The sequence below is a fragment of the Euprymna scolopes genome, chromosome 15 (genome assembly GCF_053919585.1).
Source record: "Euprymna scolopes isolate OS-2025 chromosome 15, ASM5391958v1, whole genome shotgun sequence".
In the NCBI taxonomy this organism is placed as follows: Eukaryota; Metazoa; Mollusca; class Cephalopoda; order Sepiida; family Sepiolidae; genus Euprymna; species Euprymna scolopes.
In genome coordinates this window covers 66,140,280-66,158,814 of record NC_136496.1, presented here as the reverse complement: position 1 = coordinate 66,158,814, position 18,535 = coordinate 66,140,280, and the positions used below count along the sequence as shown (strand labels likewise).

At 29.7% G+C, this 18,535-nt stretch overlaps 1 protein-coding gene and 1 pseudogene across 5 annotated transcripts in view; one reads left to right on the top strand and one right to left on the bottom strand.

Moving 5' to 3' along the window:
• LOC145293853 (ADP-sugar pyrophosphatase-like) overlaps window positions 1-18,535 on the bottom strand; it is an 82,474-nt gene that overhangs the window by 28,750 nt on the left and 35,189 nt on the right. For all 5 annotated transcript variants that reach the window (XM_080140549.1, XM_080140547.1, XM_080140548.1 and 2 more), the window contains exons 2-4: window positions 15,993-16,103; window positions 7,492-7,559; window positions 1,087-1,136 (exon numbers count right to left, since the gene is read on the bottom strand). In XM_080140549.1, the coding sequence (XP_079996675.1) occupies window positions 1,087-1,136; window positions 7,492-7,559; window positions 15,993-16,046 (172 nt within the window). In that variant the 5' untranslated portion in view covers window positions 16,047-16,103. The remainder of the gene's footprint in view (window positions 1-1,086; window positions 1,137-7,491; window positions 7,560-15,992; window positions 16,104-18,535) is intronic.
• LOC145294362 (U2 spliceosomal RNA) lies at window positions 7,833-7,948 on the top strand (annotated as a pseudogene).

Genomic DNA, 18,535 nt, shown 5'->3' with positions numbered 1-18,535 from the left:
ATTCTTAATGCAAACTTCCACATTTCTGCTTACTCTAAGCTTATATAAGAAATACAATTTTTAAATGCCATTTGTAATCTTGCTACAGAGACTTCAATAATTGAAAATGTTTGATTTTGATAAATACCTGTAGGGATTTAGTACTTTGTTAATTGAATGCAGTTGACCGTGTTTATATATATATATATATATATATATATATAAAATTTTATTCAAATATTTATTAAATATTTTTTATGCACAAAAATTATCCACGAACATGTGTTTCTGGGTATCACCTGTCATCAGCATGGCTAAACTTTTGACAAGGATTGTAACAGCTCAAAAAGCATCCTAATGTTTTTCCACCAAGCTACAATACCACAAAAAATTTTATGTACGATTTTATGCATGTGTTTGTTATATTTTGAGTTATTTTGTGGGAAAAATAAATTAAGTCTGTTATATAAGCTGCACACAGATTATTTTTCATTGTGTCAACGTGTCATTTTGTCACATGATGAGACATACTTAAATATCTAGATATGTGAGGGGTGTACTCATTTTTGTGATTATATATATATATATATGAGAGAGAGAAACTAAAATTTTAAAATGTAATAAAAATAAGATAAACAGAAAGAAGATCAGTACTTGTTTAAAATGGTGATCTTTTAAATGAACACATTTCAGGTGAAAACATGACGTACTTGCATATCATGGTGAAATTAGCATAAATTCCGAAACTTACGAAAAATAATTCAGTAGAAAAATAATTACAAGTAAAAATAGAATTTATCGAATTATCGAGTTTTATTGTTTATTTTAATATGAAAGAGTTGTGTGACCAATTCAATATGACAAACAAGGGAGATAACCATTTACTTAAAAGTCCACAATCCTTAAACATGATATTAGACATAAATGTGGCTGATTTTATATTCAAAATACTTCATATCATCTACTGGGTCATTTTTCATAATATTTGGAATTTATACTAGTTTTGATATGACATGTAAGTACATAATAATGTTTTCACCTGAAATGCGCTAGTTTAAAAGATCACCAATGTAAACAAGCAGTAAAAGATCACCCTAGGATACTGACCTTCTTGAGACATTTTCTCATTTACTACTCTCGTGACAGCTTCCCATTTTCTAAAAAATAAAATAAAAATAAATAAATCGTGATGATCCATAAAAGCAATATCAAATTGTAATTTCTCTTTGAAGTCGTTAATGCATTTTTCCAGTTAGGTTACAATATCTAGAAAAGTGAGATTGTGTGTATATGTGTGAGAACAATTCTCAACCTATATACTCAATGCATTTTTGATCTACATAGGTGAAATTTGGTACATAGGGTAATTCAGACATATAGAAAACTTTTTAATCTGGAAAAAAGGGTTTCTGAAGGGTCATTGGATTTTTATCTATTTGTCAATTGTTTCACGACTGTGCATGCGTGAATTGTTCACATGATAGCTTCCTTATGTTAAGTAGGTTTGAAAACACCTTTTAAAGACCATGGCAAGCTGGCCTAATGGTTATCATCCAGTCTTTAAATTTTGGTTTTGATCTTAGCTTGAGTATTTTTTTTGGTCCCCCGACAAAAAAAGGGTGGACCTGTAAATTCACCCTTGTCTGTTCATCTGTTTGTCTGTCCACACTTTTCTCAATAACTACACCTTTGAATTTTTTAAAATTGTGCACTCCATTTTTGGGACTATTTTACCATATTTGTCTAGCAATACACATGAAAAAATTTAAATGGATTAAAATATTTCAATATTGGTATATATAGAAAGAGCTTGAGAAGCTAAGAAAGAATATTTAAAAAAATTTTAAATCCAATTAAAATCAAGGAAGTTATGACTATTTTTATGCCCTGTGCATTTGAATATTTTCCCCTCTTTGAGACCATGTGTGTTTTGTCACATTTTTTGCACTACTTTTTCAGTAAAAATGCTATATCTTTGTTAAAACACAAGACTAAGCAATGAAATTTGCATATAAGTATTTTTGTACAAGGAATCTGAATATGCTACTGAAAATCTCCATAAATGAATGGTTTCCAAATAATCTGCAGTAAATGCACATAAATATGCTGTGATTGCTTAAAAATGCCATGTATTCATTAAAAAGAAGTTAGAGAACTCAAAGTTGAATTGTAATGCATTTTATGTGCCAAAAACTGAAATCGAAATCTAGGATTGGTTAAAAATGAATATATTGCAATATTTCTTTGGTATTATTGTAGATTAATACCTTCCGTTATCCCTCCCCATCTGACCACCTCTCCAAAATATGTGATTCTACCTTTATAGACAATTGCATGTGAACAACTTGAAAAACTTTAATAAAAGATAAACAAAAATTATTTTAGAATTTAATGTAAAATGATTTCCCATTTTAAATCATTCGAACATTTTAGGGCAGTACCCCCCCCCCCTTCCTATGATAAATAAATCTTGGGTGTTTTTTTGTTTGTTTGTTTGTTTGTTTTCTAAAAGGCGATTATGCGTGGTTTTAAGAGGGTCCTTGTACAATTATGAGAAGGTGGGGAGGTTGCCACTCTGACTTTGGGTTAATGATAGGGCTAAGGAAAATTATGTGTGACTTGATAGAAACAAAACAAAAACAATTTTAGAACTTAGAGTGGGGGTTGGTTTCATATAAACGTAAAATAATTCACCATTTTAAGACAATCCTAGCATTTTAGGACAGTTGATCAATTTATCTTTTTTATGGGAGATTAACCATGTGCCCTTTTCTTTAAACGTTTTTTATGCTTTTTTTAAAAAAAATTTTTTTTACACTTACATGAGCTCACAGAGGAAGTTTGTTTAGTGGGGAGCTCTGCCACTTGTACTTAGCGTTATTGTTAAGGCTAAAGGTTTTAGGAGGAGGCTTCCCACTCATACCTAGGATTAGACATAGAATTAAGTGAGTTTTTTTTGTTTGTTTGCTTTTTTTGTTTAAGAGGGTGTTTGATACCCTTATGAAACTTTACAAGAATTATGACAAACAGACAAAAATAAATATTATTTAAAAAAGTGACGCCCCTCTAACAGAAAACATGATGCTTGGAAAAATATCAAGTATTTTTGTCCCACCTATTTAAATATAAAAAAGAAACAAGTTTTTGCTAAAGCTGACAAATTGTTAAAAATTTTGAATTAATGTTATTTTAATTTTTAATTACATTTCATGTCTTTTTCTACCGTTTTTATTTTTTAACTGAGCACCTCCTACAAATATTTAAATATTGATTATTTTTTTTTTTAATAATCGGGTAGATTAGTTTCCATTTGATAATAATTCACTGAAAACATTTTTTAAAGGACGAAAATTGTGTGTACCGACCATTCGTACACGTGAACCAAAACAATTGTATTTCACATCTTCGCTTGTTCAAATATTTTAAAATTTACTACTAACCAATTTTTAAAAATATTTGTATGGTTGATAACAAAATAGCTCTAACTAAACATGTAAGAAATTTTTTTATAACCAGATTTTCAATTAAAAAAAAAAAATCGATCTGGAATAAAAATGAACAGCAAAAACAAAACGTCTGTTTACGCTGCTCCTGCTATTACTAATACTACAGAAGTCTTGATTCAAATTCATAACGATTTTTCGGATATTATGTTTTTCAATTGCTACGTACCACTAGAGAAAACACTGTCCAATCATCTTTTTAACGAATAAACATAGTAAAAAGATTGTTTTATTTAATAGTGAGTGTCTGAAGAAAATTTTTTTTCAAAATTTTCCATACTCGTCATTTTGAAATCTTTTTTTTAACACAACAAAAAAAAACAAAAATAAAAAGAGTAGTCAAATGAATTTCAGACACTCAAAATTATTAAAAATGACATCTCTTTTGGCTAATTTCCAAATTTCATTAAAAAATTCTTAACAGAAACATGGTACGAGTGTTTACAAATCCGGGGGTGAAGTGGGGGGTGGGGTCGTTACAAAATCTTACCAAAAATGCTGTTTTATGATGTTCACATTTTTATCACTTTATTTGCTTAAAACTCTAAAAATATATAATGTATGTTATTATTTACTAATTCATTTGAAAGTATATTTATTTCTGAACAAAACGGTGGTATTTTGAAGACTTGAAGTGCTTTGGTTGTTAAAATATGACTATTTTAGCAGAAACCCCTTGAAATCTGTGATTATCCAAAACGTTTTAACGGCCATGTGTATTGCTAATTTGTCCAAACTTTTCTGTGTATGTCTATTTAGCAGTTTTGCATGGTGCTGAATTTAAATATGTTATGGTCTTGGGGACTTTTGGGGCTAAATGGGGGAGGGGGAAATGATGGACTTAGTCATTTCTTTTTTTTTGTATGGTGCAGAACTCAAATTTACATATGTTAAGGCCTAAAACTGCACCGTTTGTTCATTTTCACCAACATTTAATGTCTCCTAGGGACTTTTCAGCTAAATGGGGTGGGGGAATACTGAACTTAGTCATTTTTTATGCCTAGTTCACTCATGGGGGACCATGCATGCTTCACTTGTTTTACTTAACTGTTTAGAAAAAACATAATACTAACATGCACATGTCTCAGTTTCTGCATGAATTAAAATATAATATTTATGCACATTTTATGGTTGGGCAATGCCGGGCAGCCTGCTAGTTTTCTAGATATATGAAAGCAGTTTATCTTAAAACAAAAAAGGCCAATCATCAATATGGTGGGCTTAATATAACGTTTTTAAATCTGCTTTCACAAATAATCCAAACCAATTCAGTGAACCTTTTGGATTATGTTTCTGAAATTTTTTTAGATGAGGATTGATTATTTGTATCATTTGGATTCTTCGGACTACTGTTCTCATCTTCAATGTTATTTTCACATTTTGGTCAATGTTAGCTCTGACTGTCTTCAGGTGTATCTTGTCGAACTCAAAATCTTTTTTTGTCAAACTCAAGAATCTGCACAAAATTTCGAATGGAACCCTTTATTTAATATACAGAAGTAGCATACTTTTGTTTCATCAATCTTGACAGGGTAGAATCCATTGTACTATTTATCACTGCATTGCTCATTTTATATAATTTCAGGTTAATGGTATCCAAAAGTAAAAAAACCCAGAAAAACAATGAATTCGATAGGTTATTGACAGTGCTCAATAAAAAGAGCAAGATATATTTTCGCTTAATTTTAGGTAAACAAATTAAATGGTTACAACAATAACAAAGCTATTGTTTCGGTCAACTGATGACTTTAATCAGGTAACCTACATGCTCTCAAAATGACAACCTCCCTCCGCACCACTGCCAAGATTTTAAATTTTAATTAAAAGCCAGAATCACATGATGCACCACTCTGATAAAATTAAGAGGGAAAGCAGTAATAAAAATGGATATATTTTTGGGCAGTGGGCAAGGGAATGGTTGCAATAGCTAAGCAAACAAGTTGGTGGATACCAAATAAAGAAATATACAGGAAAGAGGAAAGGGTGGAAAGAAATGAGAGGAAAGTGTGAGGAAAAGCTTATAGTTAATACTAAGATTTTAGAGCTAATACTAATGGGCGGCGAAAAAGAAAGAAAAAAGAAAAATGTGAAGAGCCATAAAGTGAAGCATGATTGATTGCCAGACATTTTGTATTACAAATAAAACATAACTTTATTAATCTAAAATTTGTTGAAATCTTATGTAAATAATTTAAAATATAAAATATTAACTCAGATATTCATTTCATAAATTCAATCAATAAAAGTGAAATGGTTTGAAAAAAATATAAAGGAATTAATAAATTAAATCAAAATATAAAATAGGTGGTTAAGAAATAATTTTAAAAAATATTAAAAAAATGTTCGAAATTAAAATATTAATAAATAAAATAAATACTGAATCATCAAAACAAAAAGGGATTTTTAAATAGATTTCCAGGGAATCTAAAAAGATATTAAGATTAAGTGAAAATTAAAGGAGAATATATAAATAAATAATTATATAGATATAACTCTAAGGTGGATTTAAGATATTTTGAAATTATGTATATTATTGCATTTTAGATGGAAATGCAAGAATGTAAATAAATTGAGCAGGATAACACATAGTATGAGGATAATTATCTGAGAATAAAAGATGTGTGATAATATCCTCAGTGCAAGCGATATTCAAAATATAATTACGGATTACTTAGGACTTCTACCCAGTCATGGCTGACGGAACAAGAGCATGCTAACCCCGTGGATTAAATAAAGGGTTCCGTTTGAAGTTCCATGCAGATTCTCCAAGTTTGACAGAAAGATTCTCAAGTTCAATAACATACACTTGAAGAAGGTTATAGGTTACACTGACTGAAACATTGTGAAAATAACATTCAAGATGAGAACAGTAGTTCGAAGTATAAAAAATAATATAAATTTTTTCCATATTTTCAAATTGTTTCCTTTTGTTTTTACATGATTCAAAGGTGTTTTAGTTAATCGACTTCAAAAGGAAAATCTGGCTTAATGTCTTCTGTGCTATGAATCATATGAAGATTCTGCATGTTAATTAATGAAATGAATCTTATATTAAACATCAAAATTGCACTTTTATGTCATTTTTGTGTTTTTTTTTTTAAGAGGTAAAAGGATTTTGTGGAATGTTTAAGATGGTTTGATGTAGTAATTACTGATTAATTTTCGTTTACAAGATGATGTTAATAACTAAAAAAAAAAAAATATGCAGTATTTAAAAAAGTGAAATTATTTTTTCATTTTAAAAGCCTGCATTTTTAGTTATTATTACTAAGAAATTTGGTCTTACAACCAATAGCATGCAAGATGGCATATTTTCTAATTTTCAATAAATTTCTACTTTGGTAGCTAATTGTGTTACAAAAATAAATTTGCTTGTGTTTTTCAAATATCTAAGTGCAGACACTAAGTTTTTAGATATAATCAAAATGAAATTTCTGCTTGAGATAGCTACCAATGAAAATGAAAGTTTTGTTTGGAATAATTATCAATGAAAATGAAATTTATGTTTGAAATAGACAATACTCTTATGAGCAAAATGTTATCTTTTTTGTTGTTCTTTCAAAATTAAAGTAAATGTGTTTGTCAACCTTCCCATCTTTGGTAACTTCATGATAGCACAGAGTTATGCAGCCAAGAATTCTTTCACTTATTGTAATAAATATGCCTGTAGCAGGCAATTGTATTTTGTGTACATCTCATAGTAATTTTTTTTTTTTTTACACAGTGATCACCACTTATCAAGGCCCGGAAGCCACTCAGGGATAAGGGTTATTGAAAGTACATTACGTTAGTGAGGAGATTTGATGAAGTGTTTAATTAGGGGGGGCGGTTCATTAGGAATTTGTTAACATTAGACTTGAAGACATCCAAGTTGTAGTCCGGAGGGAAGCAGGCAGACGGAACAGAGTTCCACAGGCGTGCAGTTCTAAGAAAGAAGCTTTGTTCATGAAATCCGATGGTAATCCTTTAGACTTTTCTGGCAATAAAAGAAAATCTTGAACTAACTTACCTTTTTTTTCCAGTTGGATCTGAATATGTAATTTCTTTTAATGCTAACCAATTCCCATGAGCAATTTCCTGTCAGAAAATACGAAAAGAACAATCACAAAATGAGTACAATTTCTGCAAAGTTTTATAAAATAACTAGCCTACCTGTGTTCTGGTGTTGCCCGGGAAATTAAAATAAGTCAAGAAATTCCATATCCCAACTTTTAACTAATATTATGCTTATCGCTCCGTCCATTATCATGCTGTGCATCCCTAAAAATGGAAAGTGGAATATTCCAAATAAACCTTAATATTAAAAAAAAAAATTGGTGTCGCTGGTGAGGCAAAACTAATAAAAATGATTTGTCTTTCTTGGCCTTTTGGTTAAGATCAAAGTGTAGTATCTGTTCTTTAGGTGCTACATTTCAATTTCTTCTCTCTCAGTGGAAGAGAAATCCTTTACAACTAAGACAATTTTTCTCCACGTTAAAAAAACGACCCTGGTATTTAAATCTGTCCCGTGGGGAGGCATTGTGAATAGGTACTACTTTTAATGTAACAAAGTTTTAATATTAAAAAAGTAACTGGAAAAAGTTATTTCTGATTTAATTACAAAATGCCCTGGAAATGTCACTTCTGATTAATTATAAAATGCCCTGGAAAATGTCCATTCTGATTTTTTTTGTTTACTTGCCTCCCCACAAGGACGGAATTGGACATGAGGTTAGTTAAAAATTAAGGGGGAAACCAGCTCCCCAAAAGGGGGCACTCTGGTCAATAACAAAAATAAAAATTGTATCAGTAATGAAGGATTTCTCCTCCATTAACCAAGATCAAAAAAGGGGGGATTTAAGTCACGGGAATGCTGAACTGATACTACACTCAGAAATTCATGTTGAAGCAATGGTTGCCTAATCTCTAACCATGTTAATGTTTTTATGTATTACTTTGGAAAAGCTGCTGAAACAGTTTATGATTTTAACATTACTTTATTTCAAGTATATTTTAAGCAGTGGGTTACGGGATATGAAGTCACTCTCGGAAATTATTCAAACCATTTACGATTTAAACATTACTTTATTTCATGTATATTTTTAACAGTGGGGTGGGGGGATATTAAATCAATCCCGAAAATGGGTGAAACCGTTTACGCATTACACATTACTTTATTTAATGTATATTTTTAACATTGGGGTGGAAAATATGAAGTCAGTTCCGGAAATGGCTGCAACCATTTACGTTTTGGACATTACTTTATTTAATGTATATTTTTAACAGTAGGATGGGAGATAAGAAGTCGGTCCCCGAAATGGCTGAAAAAGTTTACGATTTATACATTACTTTATTTCATGTATATTTTCAACAGTGGGTTGGGGATTATAAGTCAGTTCCAGAAATGGCTGAAACAGTTTCCTATTTAGACATTACATTATTTCATGTATATTTTTAGCAGTGGGTTGGCGATATAAAGTCAGTCTCGGAAATGGCTGAAACAGTTTACGATTAAAACATTACTTTATTCAATGTATATTTTCAACAGTGGGGTGGCGGACATGAAGTCAGTCCCGGGATTGAATGAGATGTGCAAATATATACTATCAGAAAGCGTCGCCCAGTATTGAATGAGATAGGTGGAAAACATACAGTAGCAAAATACCAAGTGTCACCCGGGATCGAATGAGATAGGTGAACAATATATATTAGCAGAATATTCGGCTTCACCCAGGATTGGATGAGATAGGTTAAACATATATACTATGAGAATGCCCAGAATTGATTCATTTGTTTGCAATGAAATAATCAGCCCAGGCAATATATCAAAGTTATTATTTAAGAGGGAGCAACATAGTGGGTCAAAGTTATGAAAATTATTGTCAAAATTAGTAACATATCCAAGAATTATGAAAAATGATGAAATGTGAGTTACTTGATTGGTGTGTTTGTAATGATATAATAAGCCCAGACAATATATCAAATATATTATATAAGTAGGCATAATGTGGGGTTTTAATTATAAAATTATTGTCGAAATTAGTAACATATCCAGGATTATGAACAAAGATTAAATGTGAGTTAATCGATTGTGTGTTTATAATAAAATAATCAGCCCAGGAAATATATCAAAGTAATTATGTTAGTAAGAGAGGGTGATAAGGATGGTTTAAATTATAAAAGATTTTTGTTGAAATTAGTAACATACCCAAGAATTACGAAAAATGACGAAATGTGATTTAATTTATTGGTGTGTTTATAATAAAATAATCAGCCTAGACAATATATTAAAGTTATTATATAAGTAAAGGGGAAGGAGATAAGGAGGGCTTAAATTATGAAAAATTATTGTCGAAATTAGTAACATATCCAAAAATTCTCCTTTCTTCCCCACATCCCAACACTTGGAGAGGGGCAACACAATATCACAGTTGCACAGAATGAAGAATACATCAAGATGCTGGCTCTATAATCGGAAGATCTCTTTTTCTTTTTTTTTTTTTTTTTTTTTTTTACATTTTTCTGATCATTCTTTTTTTATTTAATAATCATTGACAAGTTTTTTCGGCCTTATTTTAATTAAGAATTATTAAAAATAGTTTTATTTTTTTTTTTAACAAATTATTAAAAACACATTTAAAAATCTTTTTATGTAATGAACTATTTATTTTTATCGGTATAATTTTAATTTTTATGGTATACTTTTCAATAATGTCCTTTTCTTATATTTTATTTCAATAAATCGTTTTACAATAAAAATACTGAAGAACAATAAAAGTGAAGAAGCTGATTTGCCTTGTCACTGCTTCTGGTAGCAGACACACCAGAAGTTAGGAAGTACATTAGCTGACTATAACCATTCAAGTTATATAAGTTGAGCAAAACTGTCAGTAATATCTTCCATTATGTTATTCAATAAATACATTTTATCTTTACATATTTGAAACTTAGCATTAAAAAATATTTTTTCAAAATTCAAATAGCACTTTGTTTAAAAATTGACTAAGGATTTCATTTGTTAAACAAATTCCAAGGTTTTGATGGCAATCCATTTTTATTTTATTTACATTTTTCTGGATAGGAATCTAAGAGAGAGAGAGAGAGAGAGAGAGAGAAAGAGAAAGAGAGAGAGAAAGAGAGAGAGAGAGAGAGAGAGAGAGAGAGAGAGAGAGAGAGAGAGAGAGAGAGAGTAGTGGTAGATGCACTAGTTCAGATGTGGCAACAGTACTAGATGCATGAGTGAATTGTGGCTTTGTGAAGATATTGGATACTCTCTGGTGTGAGTCATTTTCTAGCATGATAGAGGGAGCTTACCTTCTTTGCAGCAAAACCCTTATCACTCTGATCTTGTGTATGTCTCTCTCTTTTCTTATCTATTGTTCTGTTCATGCTTTTAAAACAAATAACTATCATTTTTGTACATTTCTATTTCAAATAAAATATTTTAAATTCAGATTACTTGACAAACTTTGTAGACAATTTGATGAGCAGTTTTATCATTGCCCATTGCTTGTTGACTGATGCCATACAAAAGGAATTCCAACGCAACAAAAATTTGCATTTTATAAATTCCCAAACCAATTGCATTTCAAATTGCAGTGCAGTATATGTGCTGTGGTCACAAGACATTACCTCTTCCCTTTTTTTGAAAGAAGGAGTAATAATTTAGCATCTTTTTTTATCATGAGGCCAGTCTCTCAACCTCCTTGAGAGGTGGGGTAGTTAGAATATGTTTGTTCATTGTGATACTATTCTCCCAGACAAGTAAAAGCATGCAATGGGATAGAGCACATTCCTGCTAATCTATATATTAATATGATAGCATGTTATTTTCTGTGTCACGCTTACATCCGGGTCCTATAATTGTTATGTACTTCCATTTCTTGTCACAAATAATTTTACCAAGAATTCTTCATAAGTTTTGGTTTTGATTAGAGCTGATGGCACTGAAGTCATCTATTTTTAATAAATAATTTTATGAAGAATTCTTCATAAGTTTTGGTTTCGGTTATAACTGATGACACTTCAGAAATATATCTTTTATTTTATAAATAATTTTATCAAGAATTCTTCATAAGTTTTGGTTTCGGTTTTGATAATGGCTGAAGGAACTCAAGTTATATATATATATATATACTAGTGCAAAAGTACCCATCGTTGACTGGGTTCAAAAACAGCCTACAGAAAATGGACTCTGATTTATGAAAGTATGATAGGTTATGAAAAGGAAGGGTTGTAAAGAGATAACTTCGAATTTGGAGGTATCAAAACCAAAGCAAAATATGATGAAAGTAAAAATAAAATAGATAACCCCCATAATTTATTATACCATACCTGTTCATACTGAAACACTTATCACAATATTCTGTGGATCTATATTAAAAAACCTTGTTAAACTTTGTGACATATTTCCATTCTATGGAGGTTAGGCGCGAACGAACACCCCATAATTTTATTATACCATATTTCTTCAAACTGAAACATAATTATCAAAGTATACTTACGCAGATAGTTATGAAAAGTCTTTATTAAAGTTTGTGCCTATTTCCATTTTATGGAGGCCAGGCGCGAACACAGACCCCACAATTTTATTATACCATCCCTATTTAAGTTGAAACATACTTATCAAACTATTCTTATGTACATCTATATCAAAAACACTTGTAAACGTTTTTTTTTAAATTTTATATTTCCATACTTTGTGGACCAGGCATGAACGCAGACCCCACAATTTTAATGAACTACCATTCTGCCAGATCAAACATATCCATTCCTGTGACTCAATACATCTTCTATCATTATATGTAATCAATTTTTTAAAATAGTCAAAGATATAGGAGCCTGTTCATGACCAGACACATACACACAAACATTCAGCTTTATATATATATATATATATATATATATATATATTTTATTTTTTTCATAAGTTTATTTTGATTGAAGCTAATGCACCAAAGTCATATGGATATATTTTTTTAAATCGCAACTTTATAATATATAAAAATCGGTAGAACATTAACTCTATAATAATATATACAAAATCTGCAAGAATTAAAATATCATATTTAAGTGTACTTTATGACCAGGCTTTTCCGGGCATTCGTGCTAGCTTAGATAAATACTTTTGCAGTTGAAACAAAGAAGCTACTATAATATCAGACGATCTCCATTTTCACTGAACATCTACAGAATGTCAACATCAATATATTACATATGAATAAATCCCCTGTGGAATTTCCATAGGTTCTGCTAGTAATTATGATAATAATAAATGCTTTGTCAAGTGTTCTTATAATTAAATGGTGATAAAACAAAGATTGTTGCACATTCAAGATAGAAACTTTGTGGCCAAATCAGGCATAGACTGAAGTTTATTTTTGCCAAATATGGTTGGATTGTAGAAGTGATTGTGAATTTTATTAATAATTCCATGGATAGGCAATATATTTTTTGGCAAAGCATGTTATAGAGGCAAAAATGTTCCATTTGAATTTCAAAAATCTTAAATATTTCCTAGTTTTTTGTTTTACTTACTAAAATTTAAAGGAATATTTAAAAATATGTTGTCTTCACACAAAAAAGTTGACTTAATTAAAAATAATGTAATCTCCCATCTCTTTTATTAGGAAATCATTCATGATATTAAATAAGATCGATATGAATTGATTATTGTGAAAACCTTGCTTTATATAAATGGTATATAAAGCATAATGATACTTGTTTAGTTTAATGAAGACATTAAAAAATAAAAATATTGAAAAAAAATTGTATTGTCCATACCTATTATGGAATAAAGTTCTCATAAAAAAAAATTTCACTTAATTTGATCAAGTACAATTTTTTTACAGAGGAAAATCAAATTTTAATGAGATTGTTCATATCCGGCTATCTTGCCTATTTTGCACACGAGGAGAGGGTGCCTTTAAATGAAAAAGTAATTAACAAATAACAAAATGAAAAAGGGATTAAAAAAGGACATAGAAACTCTGTAAAATAAGTGAAAAAAACTAAAATATTTATCTACATATTTTTTCTGCCCATGTTTCAAAATAATCTTGGCAAATTTTAACTAACTTTAAGTGGTGATGGAGTTATCTCCCTTGGCGCCCCCCCCCCCTTCTCGTGCAAAATCGAATTTTTTTTAATGAGAACTTAATTCCATAATCATTTTTTCTAAAATTTTTGTGTTAAAATTTTTATTCACTGACGTTTTCAACTGAGAATTTTATATGAAAATTAACTTCAAATTTCATACTTTTCCCATCAAATTGAAGAATAACCTTTTTATGAGATGGAATCATTTTTCAAAGTGGATTAATTAACATCGTTAAAGAATAGAACTCAAAATTTCCCGTTGAAAAAAAGTCGGAACTAAATGCATCTGACATTAAAATAGTTACATAATTCAAACGGACCTACAAGAAAAAGCAAATAATAATCGTACAAAAAAATATATCATTAAAAAGATTGAATTTTATTTATATTCCAATTTCATAAATATAACTTGGAAAATAGCCGAGATATCGTAAGCTAAATTTTACAAAAATTTCACTGTTTTTACCGATGTTTGCAGCATAAACAAGCGAGTTTGTCATATCTAGTATATCTTTTTGCTTTTCTACATGGTGACAGGAGTAGTAATAGTTGTTGTTGTTACAGTATTAGCAGAATTGTGACACACCCAAGGCATATTGAACATGATTCATTCAAAATTTTGTGCAATTCTGACCAATATTTTGAAGCTTATGAATGCTGATTGTTTTTTGTAAATTATTTTGTACATATTAGAATATTAATTCAATGTATAAATTCTAAGTAAATTTGTTAACATTTTTTTTAAAAATTCAACTTTGAATTTTTTAATGTAAATTAAAAATTCTATACTTTACCCACCAAATTTAAGAATAACCTTTCTTTTTTTTTTTTTTTTTAAATGGAATGATTCTTCAAAGTGAAATAATTAACATTGTGAACAGTACAAACATTAAAAAACAGAACTAAAAATTTGATATATATATTTTATTATTTAATTGGAATTCATTATTGAGATGAGTATTATTTATTAATTTATTTTATTGCGTACTATTATCCTTAGTTGTTGTTGTTTCACAACGTTTCGGCCAACTATTCCTCTAGCCTTCATCAGGTGGTAACCGTGACAGAGCCCGTGGCCCATTAGATAGAGGCATTGAATCTCTATGGTTCCAGATGAGCATTGTCTGAAAATAATGGTTCCAATCCTACCCAAAGCCGGCCAGAGGCTTACTTGGCCAAAACCTGGTGAGACGACGACAACTACGGAAAGGCAGTAATTACTGAGAATGCAGTCAGGAGATTCGAAGTTCCTATCCCGTCGCGGTTACCACCTAACGAAGGCCAGAGGAATAGTTGGCCGTAACAACAACAACAACTAAAAAGATGAGGATAATAGTCCACAATAAAATAAATAAATAAAAATTTGCTGTCGAAAAAAAGTCAGGATTAAATACATTTATTAAAATAGTTACATGATTAAAAATTTTTTCTTTTTAAATAAACATTGTACAAGAAAAAAAATATCATTAAAAAGTGGAAAAATTGAATTGTATTTAAATCCCAATTTTATAAATATAACCTAAAAAAAGTCCAGATATTTTTACAAAAATTGCACTGTTTTTAAGGTTTTTGCAATACAAACAAGTCAGTTTGGCATGACTAATATTACAGAATATTAATTCATTAGAAACCGTTTCAAAAATAAATATGCAAATAAGGAATATACAATTTTTTTTCTAGGCATTTACACATTACTATATGTATGGTATTTCCAAATCTTATTTGTATCATAGAATTAAATAAACATAACCCATTTTGATGTTAATCTATTTAAGAGAAGTCAAAAAATCTTTTTGCATTTACTCATTTAGATATAAACAGTGTTCAAGAATTTTGATGAAATAATTGATCTGAAAAATTATCTTCCCTGTCTTCTCCTGCTCTTCGCTAAAACCCTTGAATCACTAAATCAACTTAGCAATAATGCACTTCCTTGTTAATGCTAAACTTCTTTCTGATCACTAGTAGGATCAAAACAAGCTCATTCTACTGTGAATATCTTAACATTCATCTCTGAATGCCTTTTGATATATTCAAAAACCTTTAACAAAGTCTGGCATGAAGAGCTTCTCATGAAAATTAATTTGTATGGTATTACTTAACAAATATTCAATATAATCAAATTCTTCTCAGTCAGAGTGTGCCTTTTTTGGGGAACTTGATATCTCCATATAAAACCAAATTTTGTCTAATTTTGCTCTTGCAGAGGCAACTAAATAGGAACTATATTTTTAATTTTTGTTGCTTCTACACAATATGAACCAAACTAAACAGTCTTTTGTTGAACTAAACTTGAAACTTAGTTTAAGATTAGTAGAGTTGGGTTAGTTTAGGGTTAGTATTAAAAAAAAAAAACACCCAGGCAACACCGGATAAAATACAGCTAGTAAGAAAATGAAATGTAAAAAACAAAAAACAAAAAACAGAACTTACTTTTTCATCTACAAACTTACACATTACTTCTGATTTCTTTTCAGTAGTTGCCATCGTTTCTTTTTTTTGTTTGTTTTTTGTTTCTGTGTTCAGCTTGTTTCCAAGTTCAACCTAAAACAAATTGAACAAATTATAATATAAGATGAGACTAACAATTTAAAACTAACAAATTTGTGCTTTAAAAAAGCATTATTTATTATAAAAGAAATGAATTACCAGATGAGTAAAATGACTTTTATTTTTGTAAAGTGACAACGGAAATCCTGAAGCTAAGCAATTTTCAAATGTTTCTCGGTAGACATGAATTATTTTTGTTTCACTTTTTAAGTAGGTTTTACTTGTAAAAATAGGGCAAAGTTAGAAAAAAAAAAATTTTTTTTTAGGTTATTTTTATTTAATGTTCTTTGGGGAAGGGAGGGGGTTTAAAGCCGCTATTAGTCACTCTAAATACAACCAACAAGATAAAGTCAGAGAAAATAAAGTTTTTCAACTTAAAATCTGTAAATACGATTCTTATGTTATGCAACCTTAGAATTATAATAGTATCTTTCTGTTCATGCAAGAAATCCTTCCAAGACATAACCATAACATAAATAAAAAAATGAAAAAAGACTGGCGATCTTTTTAATTACATTACAGGTGAAAGCATTATCACGCACTTGCGAATTAGGTTGAAATTAGTATAAATTCCAAAAATTACGAAAAATAATCCAGTAGAAAAATAATTACAAGTAAAAATAAAATTTACCGAATTATTGAGTTTTATCGTATGTTTTAATCTGAAAGAGTTATGCAACCAATTCAGTAGGACAAACACTGGAGATAACCCTTGAATTAAATTAAGAATTTACCATTTTTAAAGAACGTAATTGTGGATGATTTTTGTTAAAAATACATCTTAGCACATCTTCTACTAGATCATTTTTGGGAATTTATTACTAATTTTTTTTTTTTTTTTTACAGAGGAGTCACCTATTATCAAGCCACTCGAGGATAAAGGGTTAATGAGTGTACAGCAGTCATTAGAGCAATAGTGTAGTAATCGTTAATAGTGAAAATTTAGTAAACTGGATTACTTAAGGGGACGACTCATCAAGAACTTGTTTATGATTGGACTTTGAAGACAACCATATTGTAGTCAGCCAGAAAGCAGGCAAACGGAACAGAGTTCCACAGGTGAACAGTTCTAAGAAAGAAACTTTGTTCATGGAATCTATGTTTAGGTTTAGGCACAGATAAAGAGTGGGAGGAAATGTTTTCATCTGAAATGCGTTAGTTTAAGAGATCACTAATCTACATAAGCACTAAAAAAAATCTGTCTAAATCCAGAGCCCCCCCCCCCCCCAATGACCCCGCGTCTAATTTTGCCAATAAACATTACTGTTACCGACATAAATTATTTTAAAGGAACAATCGATTTTGGTTTACCTACTCATTTGTGATATATCTGCATTTTTTTTAAATGAGAATTTTTAAACATGAGAATTTATAAAATTCCATGGTGTCAAAGCAAATATAAGCAAAATAAGGTACCAGGTTCTCCACTTTAATTGCAATAACCCCCCCTTCTTTTTTAAATTTTGTCATCTTTTGGGTCTAGTTGAGGATGGGGCATCCTATCAGATGTCATACATTCACCTGCCATTCGATACATTCCAACCAAAAGATCTTTTTAAGATTCTAACTATCTCTTTAAGTGCAATTTTTTTAAAAAAATCTCTCTTGCACTTGGTTCACAGGGTATATTTGGCAGGTAGTTTTGGAAATTCTTTTTCACAAGTCCGGTTGCTCCTATAATTACTGGAATGATGATCTTCCTAAGATTTCAGTTTCTTTTTGTGTCAAACATAAGACCTTGGTATTTCGTTATCTTTTCTTTCTGTTTAACCCAACATAATTGGGACACTAATTTCTACTAAGGTTGCTCTTTTTTCTTATCACTATATCAAGTTTAACAGCTCTGTTTTCTAGATACTTAACTTTAGGAATTGCAGTCATAGTGGATACAACTGAAAATGCCTTTTCAAAGTAAATACATTACAACTGCATTTCCTTGAAAATAATCTACATCGGTAAAGGCAGACTTTGCCTTTCTTTCACCAAAAGACCATATGAAATGAAACTTGAATTTCTGATATGGAAAACAAAAATTGTTGCATTTCACATGGACAGTTTATTAGTAAATTTTACAATTTACAAGTAAAATTTTCGCATCACTAAAAATATATAAAACTAAAAAAAAAAAAACTAAAAAAAAAAAATAAAAATGACGATAACAACAACGCAGAAACATTTTTAAAATAATAAAGGAATGTAATAAAGCAGTAGGTTTTATTTTTTTCGTTATTTTTTTTTTTTTTGGAGTTAATCTTGCAGTAGAGTTAACAGTCAAGAAATCGAAAGTAAGCAAAATATACAACAAAAAGATGTTACCAAATGCATTAAAATTTGATATTCTATCAGCTTGTATCGTTTAAAAGTTCTGAAACTATTTGTAAATTTGTAAAGATTTTTCATGTTACTTTCACTTAATGAAACACGAG